This window comes from Cydia strobilella, chromosome 15, assembly GCF_947568885.1.
Source record: "Cydia strobilella chromosome 15, ilCydStro3.1, whole genome shotgun sequence".
NCBI classification, from domain to species: domain Eukaryota; kingdom Metazoa; phylum Arthropoda; class Insecta; order Lepidoptera; family Tortricidae; genus Cydia; species Cydia strobilella.
Window position 1 is genome coordinate 1,865,847 of NC_086055.1, and position 19,676 is coordinate 1,885,522.

At 36.3% G+C, this 19,676-nt stretch overlaps 1 protein-coding gene across 1 annotated transcript; it reads left to right on the plus strand.

Annotated features, from left to right (window-relative positions):
* Positions 1–2,156: 2,156 nt before the first annotated feature.
* On the plus strand, positions 2,157–18,715 carry LOC134747779 (uncharacterized). Its single transcript, XM_063682421.1, has 6 exons — positions 2,157–2,269; positions 15,575–15,729; positions 16,859–17,066; positions 17,666–17,781; positions 18,174–18,360; positions 18,460–18,715. Exons 1-6 carry the CDS (start codon positions 2,230–2,232, stop codon positions 18,507–18,509), a joined length of 756 nt encoding a protein of 251 aa, XP_063538491.1. The 5' UTR covers positions 2,157–2,229; the 3' UTR covers positions 18,510–18,715.
* The last annotated feature ends 961 nt before the right edge of the window (positions 18,716–19,676 follow it).

Below are 19,676 nucleotides of genomic sequence, written 5' to 3' on the forward strand. Positions count from 1 at the left end.
TCATTATTCTATGCTCATTCAATTACAGCGCGCCGAACATCGATTTAAAGCAATTATTTTAAAAGGCCATCGACCAATCATAAAAGAGCTTCAACCCCCATGCAAACGGCAAAAGAATTTCACCCTTACAGTTTCGCGAAGGGTTCAGATTAAAATGGCTACTATTTCCATATCCCGAATAATGGCTGTAGGTTGATCATCGCTCCAAAATTATAACTCCGCTGAAAATTCCAAACACGTTTTGAGGTTGAAAATAGTTTATTATAATTAAAATTTGGCGTAATTAATTAATATGGAGTTTGAAGTGAATATAGCTTTGAATATGAATTATTCGGTTCTGTTATGATAATTCAATTTCAATCATTGAGATGAATGTTGCGTGGAATGGAATATCAAATAATTCGAAGTGTTAAAATATTAAAATGCGCGATGGTTAATGTTTTATAACAAGGTTTAGGATGTTTGATCTTCAGTCCATTTTTCCTCGCCTGTTCATTTATTGCCATATGCAATTCTGCATACTACCGTCACAGAATAAGTAAGATTATTAATCATACAGAACGGCCACGCACCGCCCCGCCCCGATTCGAATTACCTCGCCCCGCGACAGCAGATTGACGAGCTTTTGCCGACCAATCAGTACTGTTTTTAAGCAACTTACTCACACAATGACGCATTCTGCGTGTACAGACGTGCCGTTCACACATAGAAACGCAAGTGATTTTAAATGTATAGCCTGTCCGCCCTGTGCTATCATTGCAAGCTTGTTAAAAGATTATAGGGCTTCTAAACGTTCTGTTATAAACACGGAGTTTTTTCTTTATCTCACTCAGGGACCGGCCCGCTATCCCTTATCGGGGTTTTATAAGGGTATTGCATAAGGCTTAACTCACCATACCCTTTGCCAGACGAAACCCTTTGTTTTGCTTTTAAAAACCCTTATATAAAACTACCACATTTGAGTAATCGGTAGCCCAATACCCTTACAAAACCCTTATCATCCGCTCACCAACACCTTGCATATTGCTTATAAGGGTTAGCCTTATAAAGGGCTTCCCTTTTAGTATATAAGCGTGCTAATTTAAGTCGTCTACCTTGTTCATATAGCACACATTACGGCGTTCTTTGACTAGGCACGTATTTTCTTTCCTTTTCATACACTACCGTAGATATATACTAATCCTGTCTCTTTCACGCAAAGGGAAACCTTTATAAAAAGCGCTTAAAGATAAGGGTAACCCTTATTAAGGGCTAGCCTTATTTTTGGTTAGCTTTTCGGTAAGGTTTAGTTAAAGGTAAAGGTATGAATGGGCTTGCAGTTCAAAAAGGAAAGTCTTTCAATGTGTTAGCCGTGTTTAAGTGTCGCCCATTGAAAGGGTTTTATCGCGGAAAGGGTTGTCCGGTCCCTGATCTCGCTTTGCATTTATAATGAACATTTGCATCCAATCATTATATCTATCAGGCCAAGCTAACTCAGCAGCGACTTCGATAGAACATACTGCGCAAGTGTTATTTTATACGTCATAATGTAATAGAAGTTTGAGGTTTAGAAATAACACTTGCACAGTCCGTGCTATCAAAATCGTCATCATTTCATAGAAGTTTGACGTTTAAAATTGTTGCACAGTCTGTGAAATCAAAATCGCTGCAGAGTTAGCTTGGCCTGACATTAGTTACCTACTAATACTACTGAGTGTTCTCTAAAGTATATTTATACTTTGATTTTGAATCTCACGATTATCACGATAACTCGTTCTGAAATGTTATCATGCGAATAAATGCTCTGCGTTTATGTAGATAGTACAAAACTAATGTACCTATATATCAGTATGCAAAAACAAAGTGTGTGCGTGTAGTCTTTACATTCGATTGTAAAGTAAAACTTAAAACTAAAACGTAACGTAAACGTAAAGTAAAACTTCTTTGACGATGACGTTTATCGCTATGTTGGCACTTTGACGTATGTCCTACTGTGTGTGTGTCACTACTGAGCGTTACTTCCGTCAGAAAAAACTGAGTTACCCTCTAGTCGCGCCTAAAGAAGTTTTACTTTAAAAACCACGTTAGTCTTTAAGTTTTCGAACTACATCACTGGACACTCTCATTCATCAGTCGTACGATTAACTAATCAAAATCGTCGCCCGCGCAGTCAGCGCTAGTGTGTCATCGCGAGCAGTGTCAAACGGACCTGCCAGTGTTATTAGTGCGCACTTGACTCTTGTGAGAGAAATGGGATTTCAAAAGGCCACCGCGCTTTTATTTTTAATAGGTAATTAGTAATAGTTTTTACAGTGGCCAAAAAATACGTTGATAAAGAATTTTTACGACTGCATATTATTGCTGATAATTTTCACGAACGTATGTTTGTGATATTTTGAAGATTTTTTTTGTGTAATGTACACAGTTTTAATTTTTAATGTCATTTTGTAAAACATGTTTTAGTAAGAAAAAAATACGTAAAAAAACTTTGTAAACGTGTTTTTGCGACACACCGCAGCAGGTAATGAGTGAGTAACTATTGGCCTGATTCAAACTTTAAGATTATTCAGACAATAACGTCACTTTTGACACTGACATATCCGATCCATGTCGTATCTTTAGCAAATTTTGATGCATCTTAAAGTTCGAATCAGGCCGTAAATAAATATCAACTATAATTACAGTTTAGTTTGTAGTCATGTAAATTGTATTGTGCTCTTTTTATTATTATTAGGTGATTTGCTTTTGTTTGATGTTCATTTGTTTTTGGGTGTATTGTTTTAATTAACGCATGACCGCGGCGCGTGCGCAAATGACATGGATTTTGCAAGTTTTGGCGAAATGTTACATAGGTGAATTGTATATAAGTAAGTAGTGTTTTCGTAGGTAGGTATATTATTTACCTAGGTATTTAGTATATTAGTTGAACTTCATTTTCAAAATTTTCGTTATTTTCTGGTGGTGTCCCACATCGTTTATCAACCAATGATTAGCGTTTATTTTTTTTAAACGTTTTCTTTTAATATTTAGGGGTTGATAAGCAACCATTTAATACTTTTTTTGCCAAGTTTTACTTATCTTCCCTCCTTGTACCTACATATGTGTTTGTACCGTATTACAATAAATATTATATATTTGTAAAAAAAGTTTGGGTTTCTATTTCGTCTATCATTTCATTGAGCATACGTCCATGTTCATCATTTTCCTCGCGTTGTCCCGGCATTTTGCCACGGCTCATGGGAGCCTGGGGTCCGCTTGACAACTAATTCTAAGAATTGACGTAGGTACTAGTTTTTACGAAAGCGACTGCCATCTGACCTTCCAACCCAGAGGGGAAACTAGGCCCTGTTAGGATTAGTCCGGTTTTCTCACGATGTTTTCCTTCACCGAAAAGCGACTGGTAAATATCAAATGATATTTCGTACATAAGATCCGATAAACTCATTGGTACGAGCCGGGGTTTGAACCCGCGACCTCCGGATCGAAAGACGCACGCTCTTATACTGCTAGGCCACCAGCGCTTACGTCCATTTACGTCCATGTTAAGTACAAATACGTAAAATACACAATGAATTATACAGAATTTTAGACAATTGAATGTTGAATGTTGTTGTTGAAGTCAAAAAAAATTGTTAAACCAAACAAAACCTGAATTTAAAATACCCTGAACATTTTTATATTCCAACTGCCTCCAGAAGATGCCCAACATGCATTCCAATTAGAGTCTTAATGAACGTAATAACGGTCAACAGTTTAATTGACCCCGGCTTAAGTAGGACCCTTCTAGGGTTCCGTATACCGACTTAAATATGTGTGATATTCATACTAGAATTTAAGTTACCAGATTTTCAGTCTAGGTCTTTATAAAACACGTTAAAATATGTTTTGTCAGCATTTTTTTTATTTCAATCGGAGGTACAGACGTGGTTTAAGGGGCCCACTGACTATCAGTCCGCCCGGACGATATCGGCCTGTCAGTTAGAACAAAAAATTGACAGCTCCGAACAACTGAACATTAACAGTCATAAAAAAAATAGCGATAGTTTTTATCGCGTATATATATCTTTACTTGAAAATAATTGTAGTGTATAACTAGCCTTATGAACCGATTTTGCATGTACAACCAGCCTTAAACTTTATAGTCTATGATTGTTCATTATTTTAGTATGTGGGTATTTTTGCACTTTGTAATTTTTCCTCAGTCACCCGTTGACCACGAACGCTGTAAAGGATTCGAAACGTCGGGATGTATTATAAATTCAATATACGCGATATAATCCGTTTTCATAGTTTTATTTCATTTACAGTCATTGAAGTAAAATTTATAATTCAAAGACAAATCAACTAACACTTATTTTAAGTGCTCCTACTTTTTTTTACTTACTTTGCCAGACTGCAAGTTTATTATTTATTTATTTTAAACTTTATTGCACAAGAACAAGTACAAAAGGCGGACTTACTGCCTTGAGGCATTCTCTACCAGTCAACCACTGGGCCAAACAGAAATTGTTAAGGTGGGTGCAGTGCGATGCGAAAAAAAAAATTTCTAAATATAAATTCTAATACTAACGCCAATATACAAACTAGTAATATTTATATACTATAATACCTTTATAAACTACATAAATAAACAATATAAATATATATACAAAAGTTTAATGCAGTTATGTACCTATTTTCAAAACTTTCAAATTTTCGACTGCTAATCCAAGCCAATTCTCCTTTTTTCCACAAATATTTATCTTTATCAGCAGTATTCAAATTTTAAATCGTAACAGTTTTGACATTAACACGATACGATCACTAGTTAACAATTAATCATAACTAGGTAACAGGCCAATTCGAACAATAAGATACGTCAACGAAATAAAATAAAAAAAATAATTAAAAAATGAAAATATTAAAATATTTAGTATTAGATACGTCATTTACTAGTTCTAGAAACGATAATATATGGATTAGATGTCAGTGTCAAAAATGACGTTTAAAAATGTAGTAAATAACGTATATTATTAAAAACTGTAATAGATGTCATATATTAAAGAAAAAGTGACGAAGTGACATCTATTACAGTTTTTAATTTATATACCTATAGTAGTGTGACTACTTAAAAAACACAAATCAAAATATTTAATAAAATAATTTAATTTGTTCCCAAACTTGAACGTATATTATTGTTCGAATTGGCCTGTTACCTAATTATGTAGATCTCTTTTAAAATGAAAGACACATGGAAATCACCAATGATTGTTTAAACTTTCTTTAATGAGAGGACAGATGCGATTTTAATTAAGCTCAATTGAAGTCAAATGCTAAGTTAAGAATGACCATCCCTGAGGTCGGTTACAAAACGTTCATATAACGGGTTGTTTTTTTAGGGTTCCGTACCCAAAGGGTAAAAACGGGACCCTATTACTAAGACACCGCTGTCTGTCTGTCTGTTTGCCTGTCTGTCTGTCCGTCTGTCACCAGGCTGTATCTCATGAACCGTGATAGCTAGACAGTTGAAATTTTCACAGATTTAAAAATAAAAAATAAAATAAAATATGTTTTATTGCTTATACCAGAAAGAAAAAAAATATAAAAAAAACATTGCACAAGAGACAAAACCAAAAAAAAACAATACACTTAAATTTCACAAAAAAACATTATAGAAAACATGCACAAAAAGAAAGAAAAAAAAAGAAAATTGAAACAGTAAACTACATCTAGGTCTGTTTGTGGTATAGGCAATGGGTACCAGTCTCAGCTTTTGCTAGATATATGTTGATGTCTATATACCCAGCGCTGATTTTCAGACGGGCCCCTTTAGGTCGGTCGTTACACACCATTGCTCAAACCAGTATGTACCTATACTGGTCATATTATATAGGTATATATGCGATCGGCGCGGCTGCTTATAGCTGTGTGTGTATGTGTGTGTGTTTGTGTGTGTATATATATATATATATAAGTGGGGCTCCCATACAACAAACGTGATTTTTTTGCCTTTTTTGCGTAATGGTACGGAACCCTTCGTGCGCGAGTCAGTGGGCCAGCGGACTGATAGTCAGTGGGCCCCTTTAGCTAAAAGCTGACAAAACACTATTATCTACTGTTTCACATGTCAGAATACTCAGAATAAGTCATAGTGTAAATATGATTGACTTAAATTCATACGATGTCTTGGCATAAGCTGTGAGTCCCTATCTAAATAACCAATTGACTTGAAAATTGGTAGGTACTCGTGTAGGTTTCAACATAGATAATTTAATAGATGGATATAGTCGTAACTCGTACTAATTCCTATACACATAGGTATTATTATTCCTATACATTTAAAATAGGTATCAAGAATAATTGAGTAACAAGTGTAGACATAAGTGTAAAAAAGGTGATCCCGATATACTGTATAAATGCTTTATAATTAGCCTCATGCAGCATAAAGTTTATGTTTGAACGAAATATTTGTTATTCGGTTGTTTGTTACAAATGCATTTCCGTTATGAAATTATCATTTACATGCATACATACATACATACATACATATAATCACGCCTATTTCCCGGAGGGGTAGGCAGAGATCACGGATTTCCACTTGCTACGATCCTGGCATACCTCTTTCGCTTCCTTCACTTTCATAACATTCCTCATACACGCTCGCCGGTTTAGGGTGCTCTTGACCTGGCCCTTCTTTAGGATTTCCCCGATCTGATCAGAGAAAGTCCGCCGAGGTCTGCCCCTTGCAACTCCCATCATTATCATTAAAGTAATATTTAATTGCTAAAAATAATAAATAAAAAGTACAAAAATTTGCCCGCGAAAAGCTACTGAGCGAAACGCGCGAAACGTCACGCGTTCGACAGATTATTTCACATAAGTGTCATTAGTAGCAAACGTCAGTTGGACCGACCAACGTGTGACGTCATCACGCTCTAGCTCTATGAGCGTTTCAACCGCTCAAAATTTAAATATAAGTATTACATTTTATTCCAGGTAGGTGTGGAACCTACTCATACCCTACACAGGTACTCGTATAGCTTGAAAGAGGTCTATATCTGAAAACTAGCCTCATGCATGAAGTTTATATTTGAACGAAATATGTTTTATTCGGATGTTTGTTACCGTTATATCATGTTACAAATGCATTTCCGTTTTTAAATTACCATTTAATTACTTAAAATTATAAATAAAAAGTACAACAATTTGCCCGCGAAAAGCTAGTGAGCGAAACGCTCGAAACGCCACGTGACGTCACGCGTTCGACAGATTAGTGTCATTAGTAGCAAACGTCAGTTGGGCCGCCCAACGTGTGACGTCATTACGCTCTGTCGAATTCGCGCCAAAAATTATGAGCGTTTCAACCGCTCAAAAATTTTCAACATTTTTAATATTTTTAAATAAAATAATGTTAAGGCTTACAAAAGTATTTTTATCATTTCCGGTGTTCCAACGATATAAATTATGAATCCAAAAATAAAAATAAATTCATGCATGGAGCTAATTGTCTACAAAAATGTCTTCACTTTCTTATTTATCCAGCGGCGACAACATGTACATTCTAATTTAACTAATCGTGTATCCGCGTTCTCATAAACTCGAGCATTGGAAGTGATGTCCTAAATACGGTACATTAAAGTATTAAGGGGCACACGACCGCCCAATTGAGCATATTAAAGCGTCTTCTTAAGGGCGGCGCGTATAAAGTAGGGACTACACTTTGAGCGCTCGTGGTTGGGCGACAATTTACCTTATTTAGTGAAAACTAAAATGTTTGTTAATATTATGTCTGATTAAATTGATTAATATAAACTTTATTATCATTTTTGCGTTGATAATGATAAAAAACTATTATTTACCTTGAGAGTAAAGTTAGTGAATTTTGTGTTTTTAAGAAGATTTTTTTAATTTACCCATAAAACATTGATCACCTTAGTTTTTATTAGGGTTCCGTACCCAAAGGGTAAAAACGAGACCCTATTACTAAGACTCCGCTGTCCGTCCGTCCGTCTGTCTGTCCGTCTGTCACCAGGCTGTATCTCATGAACCGTAATAGCTAGACAGTTGAAATTTTCACAGATTTCAATTTAAAAGTGGAAAAACTACTCAAGGCCTCTGGATCGATACTCCAGCGCTCTGCCAACTGAGCCACCAAGACCTCATCCATAGTCAGCAAATCTTCCCACTATATGGGTCTAGGGGACCCTAGCGACATCTACCGTAAGAGTGTTACACGTCTTAAACGGCCACCGGAGTTCCAAGTCATATTGGAAATTCACCAGTTACGATGTGCTACCCATTCTAAACCAGAGGTTATGAGTGAGTGAGTGTTTTTATTCGAGAGGATTCTATTCCAGAGGCCGTGAGTTCAAGTCTCACCCAAGGCAGTAATTTTTTCCACTTTTAAATTTATTCTAAGCTTAATAGCATCGATCGCAGACGTTTCTGCTTGTTAAAAATTAATTTTCACAGATGATGTATTTCTGTTGCTACTATACGAACAAATACTAATAACAAAATAAAATAAATATTTAAGTGGGGCTCCCATACAACAAATGTGAGTTTTTTGCGTAATGGCACGGAACCCTTCGTGCGCGAGTCCGACTCGCACTTGGCCGGTTTTTATCATCTGTCGTCTAAAGTGTTTGAACAACATACTGGCTACAAACATTATGAAAAATACTAAAGTATCGATTTTTTGGTCTAAATTTACAGCAATATAAAATATCAGGCAATTATTTCTATTCTTCCTGAGAATAAAGCACTTGTTGCGCTTAGTCTATAGCAGTTTATCTTTGACAAGAACGTTTTTAACCTACCTAGTAGTTAGAGATTGATCCCCGAATACTATTTGATATTATGGAACTTGGGGTCACATGTACTGGTTCACATATTAGAGACTAACAGGCCAATTGGCACGTACACTGATATTGGAATGATATTTGAATCATGTTATTTAGTCATCATGCGTCTCGGCCGCACCAATACAGGCATTACGAGTGAAATGCACGATAAATGAATGACATCAGTTAGATGTCATTCTGATATCAGTGTATGTTCGAATTTGCCTGTAAGAATAAGTAATGGGAATTGCGTTGTTTGATTAAACGAGGGTTGATTGCCTTGGGTTCAACGGACGGAAGAGATTATTAAAATCAAAGCTTTGCTCCTTTTATGCCTTCATAGCCTGCATTAACATTTAGGAAGATGCTCACTTATATTTAGTTAAAAAAATTATCTATGTATGGAGTTCCTACTCCTCCTCCCTTCCTTCCTACTCTGGAGTCGCTCCTTTTTGAGCGACTGGCCAGATGTAGCTCAAATAAAAAAAAAAAAAAAAAAAAAAAAAATGCGTTTATTTTCAGACAACTCATAGGTCCATAGCATTGTTAGTAAGTTCTTAACTAAAAATTAAAACTAAAACTAAAATTATTAATACTAAATACTAAAAAACTAAGATACTACAACTAAAATGAGTTAGTACAACCGGGAGGAGTGGAAGAAGAGGGGGGAGGCCTTTGCCCAGCAGTGGGACACAATAGGCTCGTAATAATAATAATAATGGAGTTTAGCTTGAGTTTGACGACCGGTCTGGCCTAGTGGGTAGTGACCCTGCCTGTGAAGCCGATGGTCCTAGGTTCGAATCCCGGTAAGGGCATTTATTTGTGTGATAAGCACAGATATTTGTTCCTGAGTCATGGATGTTTTCTATGTATTTAAGTATTTGTATAAGTATTATATATATATCGTTGTCTGAGTACCCACAACACAAGCCTTCTTGAGCTTACCGTGGGACTTAGTCAATTTGTGTAAGAATGTCCTTATAATATTTATTTATTTATTATTTATTAAGCTTACTTATGTATCTACGTCCAACCAAATAAAAGCATAGGTACATTCTGATTTCTGTCTACTTATACACGGTGGCAAAAAATAAGTGCATTCCCGTTGCCAGGGAGGTTTTGGGATTATACTGAGCAACTTTTAGTTTGGTATCAACCCCGAAATCGCGATAAAAAATTTGGCTGTTTCATACATTTTGACTGGTCCATTTTATATGGGAGGGTAAAAAAATTATCCGCGATTTCGTGGTTGGTTCCGTAGTAAAAGTTGCTCAGTATAATCCCAAAACCTCCCTGGCAACGGGAATGCACTTATTTTTTAGCCAACCTGTATAATACAGTTGTACTTATACACAAGTAGGTTGTAGGATAGATTATTTATGTAAGCAGTAAACCTTTATGAAGTGCGTCGTTAAAACTATACTGCTCGTTTATAGCTAATTTGTATGTGGTTAAGTAATAATTGTATCACTTATTTTGCTGCCTCATACAGTTTTTTATTTTTATTATTATAAACTGATCGGCGATTGGCCCTAGTCACACCTGATGGAAAGTGAAGACAGGGCCTAAGATGGAGCTCACCGGTTCAGTAACAGCCTATTCACTCTTGTTTTAAAGAGACCGAGGTATATATATATATATATATATATATATACTTATATATAGGTATATACTTGTATAAACATATACTTTTTTATACCAACTTCAAAATTTCGAAGGTGTTTTTCAAATAATCGGGACCTTTATTATGTGAGTATTCTTCGTTTTATTGAAGTCCAATTTGGAAGGAGAAGATAGATCGTTTCACCGGTTGGTTCCAATAATCTGATCATGAGATCCTGGACAAATCAAAGCAACTCCTAAATTTTTACAGATATCTATAGTGATTTATTATTTTGTAAAGGAAATCATTCACTTCCTTTTGCAAAGGGGAAATGGGAGTGTTGTCCTTTTTTTAAATACAAATTTATACAAGGTGATTCATGAGATGTGTTAATTGATCGATCACCGTGTATTTAGGGGAAACAACCACACTTTTTAGGGTTCCGTACCCAAAGGGTAAAAACGGGACCCTATTACTAAGACTCCGCTGTCCGTCTGTCCGTCCGTCTGTCCGTCTGTCTGTCACCAGGCTGTATCTCATGAACCGTGATAGCTAGACACTTGAAATTTTCACAGATGATGTATTTCTGTTGCCGCTATAACAACAAATACTAAAAACAGAATAATATAAATATTTAAATGGGGCTCCCATACAACAAACGTGTTTTTTTTTTTGATTTTTTTTCCGTAATGGTACGGAACCCCTTCGTGCGCGAGTCCGACTCGCACTTGGCCGGTTTTCCTATTTTTTACTTTTTGGTGAGGACAAATTTAATTATCTACAATCATGGTCACCCTACAACACCTAATTAATAAACATAATACCTCTTTAACCGTAATGACAGCATTTTGATTATAAAGAAAATAAACCTGGCAAACTGAGTGAGATACGAGTTTTCAAAACTAACCAGACTCTGATGACATGATGAAGTGATGACACTCAATTTGGCACAGAATATCGGTAGTTTAGTACTTTAGACCATGCATCGTAAAGAAATGAATAACTTTTTTTTTCAACGCAACTAAACAATTAACGTTAATCTCACTAATACTGATACGAAACAGTTGCTTGTAATTTACGAAATGCGCAGTGTTGATCCTGCTCACATCTTCTGAATCACCCTGTATAAAATTACACCGAAAACACTATTATAATAATATTTAAATATATGTAGTAGGTAATAAATTGACGACCACATCAAAAACAAACAAATTATGTTATTGATCAGCGCTCCAGTAAAAATCTAAATAAACGAAGGGCGGACCCCGAGCGCTCACCATCAACTAGTCAACAAATAGTCCAATTTAATGAGATATGACGGCTCGTTCCCTCCGTAATTCATCTAATTTCAAAAATTAAAAGCGAATTGTTATGTAAACCGGCAGTAATACGGGCTAATTTATCAATTACTTATCTCAGTTTAAGGCCCGTTGTGATATAATTTCGGTACTTCCACTTCCGCGGCCATTACCGGCATGTCGTCTGCCATTTTGTGTCGCCCGCCGTTTTGCGTAGCCCACGATGCTTGCCGAGCATTCCAGTCGTGTTTTCAAGCTACCAGCGTATTAAGACCTCATAATCCGTAAGAACTATGCATAATCGCAGAGCTCCTTATACTGGTTTGTCGTGATAGTCAAGCGGTTGGAATATTATGCCTTGTGTTGCGGTGTACCTACTTTATAATGCTTGAAGTTAAAGTTAAGTGATATTGGCTGTGGGTCCTTTCTCGACTGCTTTGGACGCATTGAGATTGGATCGAATTTTTTTGGATAACTTTTTTATTATTATTAACTGATCGGCGATTGGCCCTAGCTACACCTGATGGAAAGTGAAGATAGGGCCTAAGATGGATCTCACCGGTTCAGTAATAGCCAAAAATAATATAATCAAGTTTGTTAAAAAAAGAAAAGCAGCATTATTGGGCATTTAATAATAGAATGTTATGGTTAATATGGTATATCGTATATGGTGGAAGAAAGACTGGCTGACAGAATGGAAAAACGAATTTGAGTTACAACAGAAAGATTGACATACGTAAGCTTGGCCACCTACGACATAGAGACGGCATAATAAATATAATTCACATAAAGAAGAAGTATGCGAAGCCAGACTTTCTGCACTTAAGCTACGGGCTAGGGGACATGCAAAATCGTAAGTTCACTGGTGACAGTAGGTACTAAGTAAATCGTGTAAGGTAACACTTAAAAATTTATGCCCTTGCATAATATTAATAAACGGTTACTGCACGAGTGAGATAGATAACGCGGCGCTATCCCGTTAGGGTTGCCAGATCGAATTACCCCAATATCGGGAGAAAAAGTAAATTTTTCGGGATTTTGGGATTTAGGTCGGGAGAAACAAAAAAAAAACAAATTTAAAGAAATATGCTAAAAACAACAACATTCAACATTATTGTCACATCGTCCGCTGCCGTCGTCGTCGTGTCTAAATAAATATTATGAAAAACCGGACAGGTAAGATTCGGACTAGCCCACCCAAGGTTCAGTATATAAAAATATACGGCTTTCAGATTTTTCTCTTCTGTACAAATTAATTAATGTTCAAAAATATCAACAAAATGGTACACACCCATACAATTAGGACCGCGCCGCGTACCGTTGCTTAACCTCGATGATTGATTACGCACTTTAAATAAAGAAAACTAACTGAAAACTAAACAAATGTATAGTTTTCAGATTTTTCCTTATACTTGTAGCATAAGACGGTATTACTTGCAAAATTATCGTTTTATAAAACGAAGTTGTTTTTCGGGACATTTTTCACTTTTTCGGGAGGCGGGAGGACATGCAAACATTCGGGAGAATCCCGGCCAAATCCCGACCATCGGGCAACCCTATATCCCGTTCTTGCACTTAGCTAGTGCTATTGCACCTGCTATTCCTGGTGCGATCGATGTTACTATCCTACTTAGTTTTTAATTTGTGGCATACGTGACGGTGGCGCAATGCACTAATAGGTATGTATTCAAATTGAGTTTGATTTGAATTTGATTATAAATTGTTGTCGCTGAATAGATGCGCTGTTTACTCAAGCTTGTCACTTAGCTGTGACAAACATTCGTGGTGCTTAGTTTTTGAAAATTGCAGTGCCAGCATCCAGTACGTTTATGTATGTAAGTAAAATTTACGTTAGGTACATAAAATTTTCATTTTTCTTTTACTTTATTGATAATACAAATAATCCAAATGAAATATAATAACAGTCCACAGCGCAGGATTCGTGCTAGTTTTTTTTTACTTAAACTAAATTTAAGATATGAAAAATTTAAAAATAACAACAACTAATAAGTACGATGTACGAAAAATGTATATTGGTCAAGATCAAAGAAGATGCAAAAGCAAATAAAGTTATAAACCGGTCTAATACATATCGGCGTGTCTATTACATATTTGCTACTATTGTAGTAAAAAAATGTATACGTGCATTTATTTTATAAACATGAATTAAGTACATACGTAAAAACGAACAGAGTAGACCTTGATACATATTCTCGCCATACCTAATATCAACCTAATTTCTATTACACGAGTAACTTCAACCTTCAACGTTACCTTCTAGCGAAATGATCCTCATAAAACCCAGGTTTTACGATTATTAATTGCAGATACATTATTAGATTGAAATTGAAGTACATATTGTGCGTGATGCCTCTCCGTTATACTAAACCACTTTGTATAACTTTCGCTACGACTCTTACTACGTAGCAATAGATGCTATTCTGCTTTAAATCCTCTTGCTAATAACTTTGTATGTGCACCGGACTGTTATTATTTGTAAGGGAAAGGACGTACAGAAGTATGGAATTAAGATGTACACAAGTCCTTTTGGATTGAGCGCTATCTAGACAGGGTATTTACATAATTAATTTGTTCAATCCACCCAGGGCCCATTGGTCGACTAATATGGGACTATTACAGAGGCAAACAAAGGTTTCATATCTTAACTACGTAGTTTATTTGCTTGTCCCAGTTGGGTTGTTAATAGAATTCTTTTAAGTAGGTAGCGAACACATTAAATTTATTAATTCATTAATTTTTGGCTTATTAATTTCTTTTTATGGAAGTTTAGCAATAGTGGAGTATTATTTCTGATCAGAGGTACCCAAAGCTAATACATGCAAGGGGTGAAACTAATGTAAAAATTCAGCAGGAGATACCTCAAAAATATTACTAATACCATTAACAGGTCACTTCGGATTTAGAGGTATTGTAGCCAAGCTATTAGGATATCGGACATATTTTCAGATTGTAGAATATGTGGCGAAACAGAGGAGATACATTACACACACACACACACACACACACACACACACACACACACACACACACACACACACACACACACACACACACACACACACACACACACACACACACACACACACACACACACACACACACACACACACACACACACACACACACACATATGGTGTAAATGACATGCTCTCGATATATAGAGAATTACTTTGGCCACAACTACCTGGGGCCTAAGGAATTTAAAGCATGAGCTCGATCGTACGTTCATGGAAATGTTGGGTAAAATTTTTGAGTGGGTGCAGTGAGTGATTAACTGCACAAAATTTTGCAATGGGACGAAGTGTAAGGGTCCCAAAGATACGAGAAATATAAGATTTGGTATCCTGAATATTTAATCCCGCAGTCCATCATCATTATCATGGGCGCCTTTTGGTGATCCTTCCTTTTGGTGGTTCTTCCACTCCTGTCGATCAATGACTGTGCCCGACTCATCTAGATGTCCGTGTCGTCGGATGTCGTCCACTCAGCGCTGTGGTGGTCTACCCGCACCCTCGGCGGGTGTCCGCTCTGGGCCTCCATTCAAGGACTCGTCTTGTCTAGCGACTTATCCATTCTCGCAATGTGCCCCGCCCATGTCCTTTTTTACTGCGATATGATGACGATCATGATGTCTCTAAATTTGGTCTTGCTTCGGATCCAATCGTTACGTTTTCGGTCTCCAAAGTCAGTCAAAGTCAATATATTCTTAATTCAAATAGGCTACAAGCACTTTTAAATTGTGTAATCCAATCTTCTTCTTCTTCCTCATGGCTGAGGGTCGCGGCCACATGAGGTCGTTTCCGCCGTTCAATGCAATCTTACAAGACCAATATTTATAATTTGTTTTATAGCTGCAACGTACGGAAAAGTGGACGTGAGAATGACTGGACATTGGAAGGAGAACGTTGGCTGGCAGCTGACGTGCACCTGGACCTTGGACAGCAGACCTCTACAGTCCGTACGGCTGTACAAAGACGATACGCAGTTCCTGATATACAGGCCAGAGGTAATATGACTTATAAATTTATTACATTAAAAGATCGAAAGGGCAAATCATTTCATACTCCTAATTTTACTCATACTACAAATAGACGCCCACCACGCCACTATATTAATCAGGTCTAACTAGTTAAGGGCAAGAATATCGTAACAATCACGAAATTGTCAACAAGGTGCGGCGTTCGATCTTCACAAATTTAATATTATCCTAACTGGACATTGATTTAACACTACTTGGAGTATATGTTGCTTGTATAACATACTTATATAACAGTTATTATTTATCGTATGGCGTTACAGTTACTGGATTTAAATTAAATACTAATCTAAAGATTGAGGTTTGCACTCTTCAAATACTCGATGGCCCTTTCACTGAGGTTCGCGAGGTCTTCAATCCGTCCCTTGAATTTGGTGAGAGGGCATTCCAGAACAATGTGTTCGACCGTCTGCGACGGTAACCACACATGCACTGAGGGGAGTCACACCAGCCCCATTTATGCCAGTGGTAAGCACAGTTTCCAACGCAAGTGAGTAATTATATAACAGTGCAAGTGAGTTACTCCGGGGGTGATATCAAATCAAATTTAATTTTTAAATTTGAATACCTAAACAATCTTGAACACCAACTTAAGCCTTGTTAAAACGGTTAGTTCGTTATACGATACGGCCTTTGGGTGGTCCTTTTAATATATTTTAGTGGATGTTTTTCCTGATTTTGTGGTAAACCAAACGTCCCAGCTTTTGGCAGCATTGCCAAGAATCGTCAACAATCAGGCCAATTCGAACAATGAGATACGTTTTACTAGTTCTAGAAACGATATGGATTAGATATGTCAGTGTCACAAATGACATTTTTGTTTGATGTTCTTATTTGACACTGACATAAATATCTAATCCATATCGTTTCTAGAACTAGTAAATGACGTATCTCATTGTTCGAATTGGCCTGTTAGTTTGTGCAATTTATGAACCGATAGACTGCCTGGATGGTAGTTGATAGTCATTGAACATCTTCTCTATGTTTTGAAATATAATAAATATGCTGCACTGGAAATTAATCATCTTCAGCACTTCAAAAATACCAGTTCTATTAGATTTTGGTATTAGAGGTGTAATTATGTGTAACACTGCTTCAGAAACAAGGAGTAAACTTTAACTTCGGGTCTTCAGCTGACGACTCGCGACTGACGGTCGACTGCCACGACACCGGGAGCACGGGGAAGTGTGAGCTGGTACACGAGCTGTTAACTCCTCCCATGTTCAACACGACGTACAAATGTGAGGTGTCGGAGGAGGCGCCGAGATTCGAGATGAAGGTTGCAGAGTATACCATCGAAGTGTTTGGTAAATATTTATCGTCGTTTTCTGTTTCCATATCGGCCTTAGCGCAAAATGCAGCAGAGCAGTGTTGACCTGACAATCAGACAGTAAAAATAACTAATTTTGGGCGCTAACTTAAGAGACTACATAGTGTAGTGTTCAGTTCAGATCAACGAGTAAATTACCTTGCGAGCTACCGATTTGACTCCTATGTAGTTAAGTTCAGCTAAAAATAACGGGTCCATAGATATTACATATAATTATTTGGCTTCATATTACAATGATAAGCACCAGGTTAGTATTAATTCATATATCTGGTTAACGTGAATCTACTAATTCTTTTTCTTTCCATTAATTCTTTTTGAAAACAATCCGGTTACAAAAGGTACGTTGGCACAGTTCTGCAAGTTCACAAAATAGAATATTTCTCCGAAACCATAAATTTTTCACTGAACGATTGAAAATACTACATCCGGTACCTCTTATTGCTCCTAAGGTACTTTAAAGTTAAGGTACTTTAATGTCCGTTAGTAACTAGATAAATATTTATGTTGTTTATTTTTGTCGACTGTCATTGTTCTTCGACGTACTTTTTACTTTCTTTAATTTCTTTTGTTTAATAGTGCCACCATTATATCCACAATTGGAGATATCATCACAAGACAGTCTTGTTAACGTAAACTGCACATCGGCAGCCATCCCTGCTCCGAGACTGGTGTGGCGCATCGGAGAGCAGAGAGTAAGTTTGAACTTGTACTTTACTGCCCGAGAATACGGTAGACAATTGAATCAATTTCAGATATAACATACGGTTCATGTGTTGTGGGGCTGGGACTTCCTAAGCCTATTTAATTTCCCAAATGCTTGCGAGTTTCTCATTCTAAAGATTATAAAGAGTCTAATGAGTCTAATGAGTAAAGAGTCCAAAGAGTAAATAGTCTAAAGAGTAAAGAGTCTAGCGTCTAAACAGTAAAGAGTCTAAAGAGTCGATGACATACCGTGAACAGAGCGTGACGTTTGGGTTGGCGAGCCGTTGGAAATACATTACATGAATTTCATTTACTGAGGTAAATACAGAACATTACATGTTATTACATCATTATGGAAAACTGTATTTTCAAACCTTTTCAGATTCCAGAGAACTTCTCAAGTCGTCGTTGGGACCCCACCAGCAAGCTCTGGCACTCGTGGTCGGTGGTCACCATGTCCCAGGGGGAATCTCTGGTGTTGGCATGCGATGTTCATTTTGCGAGAGCTGGCAAACTCATCATGGGTCAGAGCGTTGAAGCTACTGTTAATTCTGCTGACAGTGTTATGGGTAAGATCCAAGTTCAAAGTTTTAAGTTTATCCTGTGTGTGTTCTTGTCCCAGTAGTTCGCTTGCCCCATCTAACCTTATTATTTTTAATTGCTCACAGGTTTTAATGCCGCTTTTTTGGCAGCGGCTCTGATGGCCTTACTACGATGACCGCAAAATAACTTTTGAACATGAATTGTATGGACAGTAAAACTGCTGATTGGCTTTGTAGTAGGTGTTTAAAAATAGAAGCAATCTCAAGTGTGAAGTGGCTTTAGTATAGTTTAAGGAAAATTATTTTAAGGCCGACCTTAGAAGATTAGTAATTGTTTTTGTTACCTGCCATTTGAGTTTATAAATATAATAGATTACCTTTTGTTTTAAGGATAGATTTCATAGAAGTAAGTTAAATAATTTTAGAAAGTAAGATTTGAAGGAGACCACGATGATCTTTCAAAATCAGAGGTAAGAAAATAAATTCCATAAAGTTTTAGGTCTAGAATGCTATAAACCAAAGAGTAACTATAGAGAAGGGCATATAAATGGAAAAGATGTGCTAGTGCTGCGGTGTATTGGAATTGAAACTGAAAATATATATCTTTTTTGGTTGTACAGTTGCCGTCAGATATATTGGAGCGGCCAAGGTGCTCAAAAATATATGCACAAGTACTTTAAAGCCTTGACAATAAAGGCGTTTTCAGATATTTGTGAGCGCCTTGGTCGCTCCGGTATATCTGATGGCGATTGTACAAACGTGATTGATTTGGTGCATGTATATGTTAGTAAATTGGTAGTCTGAGTAAAGTAAAGTAGATACTAAAAGAATAGATTTATAAAAATACTAAAAACTTTAGTCCCTCTTTTTGTATGTTGAATCAATCTTTATAAAATGATAAAGCTTGTACCATTTTTGTTTACATTGTTTTTATAAACATAGGTAATTAAAATTAATTTTAACAACTAAGTGGAAAGGTTACCAAAACACAACATATATAAAAATGTATTTATTACAAAATTATGTACAAAATGTTATTAACTATTTTGAGTACATTGAATTATTTTCGTTGTTTAGGTACCTACTTATTTAAAGTAACTAATTAATATATTTACAAAAAACGTATGTACACTTTTCTACATATTTAGAGAATAAAGTCTTATTGTTATTATGTGATCGTGGTCGAAGTTAGAATTTTTATTGACAGAACACGGCTTTAAAAAAATACTTTACTTAATAATTAGCTTATTTTATTCGTTGTACGCTTATCACTTTTTGAAAAGTATTGTCTTACTGCTGGAACCAAAATCAGAATAATTATTCTAATAATCTATAGTTTAGTT

Excerpts from the sequence above, each read along its gene's own strand:
- LOC134747779 (XM_063682421.1), top strand. The coding sequence starts at position 2,230 with ATGGGATTTCAAAAGGCCACCGCGCTTTTATTTTTAATAG. Across the intron at positions 2,270-15,574 it reads CGCGCTTTTATTTTTAATAG|CTGCAACGTACGGAAAAGTG; the intron begins GTAATTAGTAAT and ends TTTGTTTTATAG. Across the intron at positions 17,067-17,665 it reads GTATACCATCGAAGTGTTTG|TGCCACCATTATATCCACAA; the intron begins GTAAATATTTAT and ends TTTGTTTAATAG.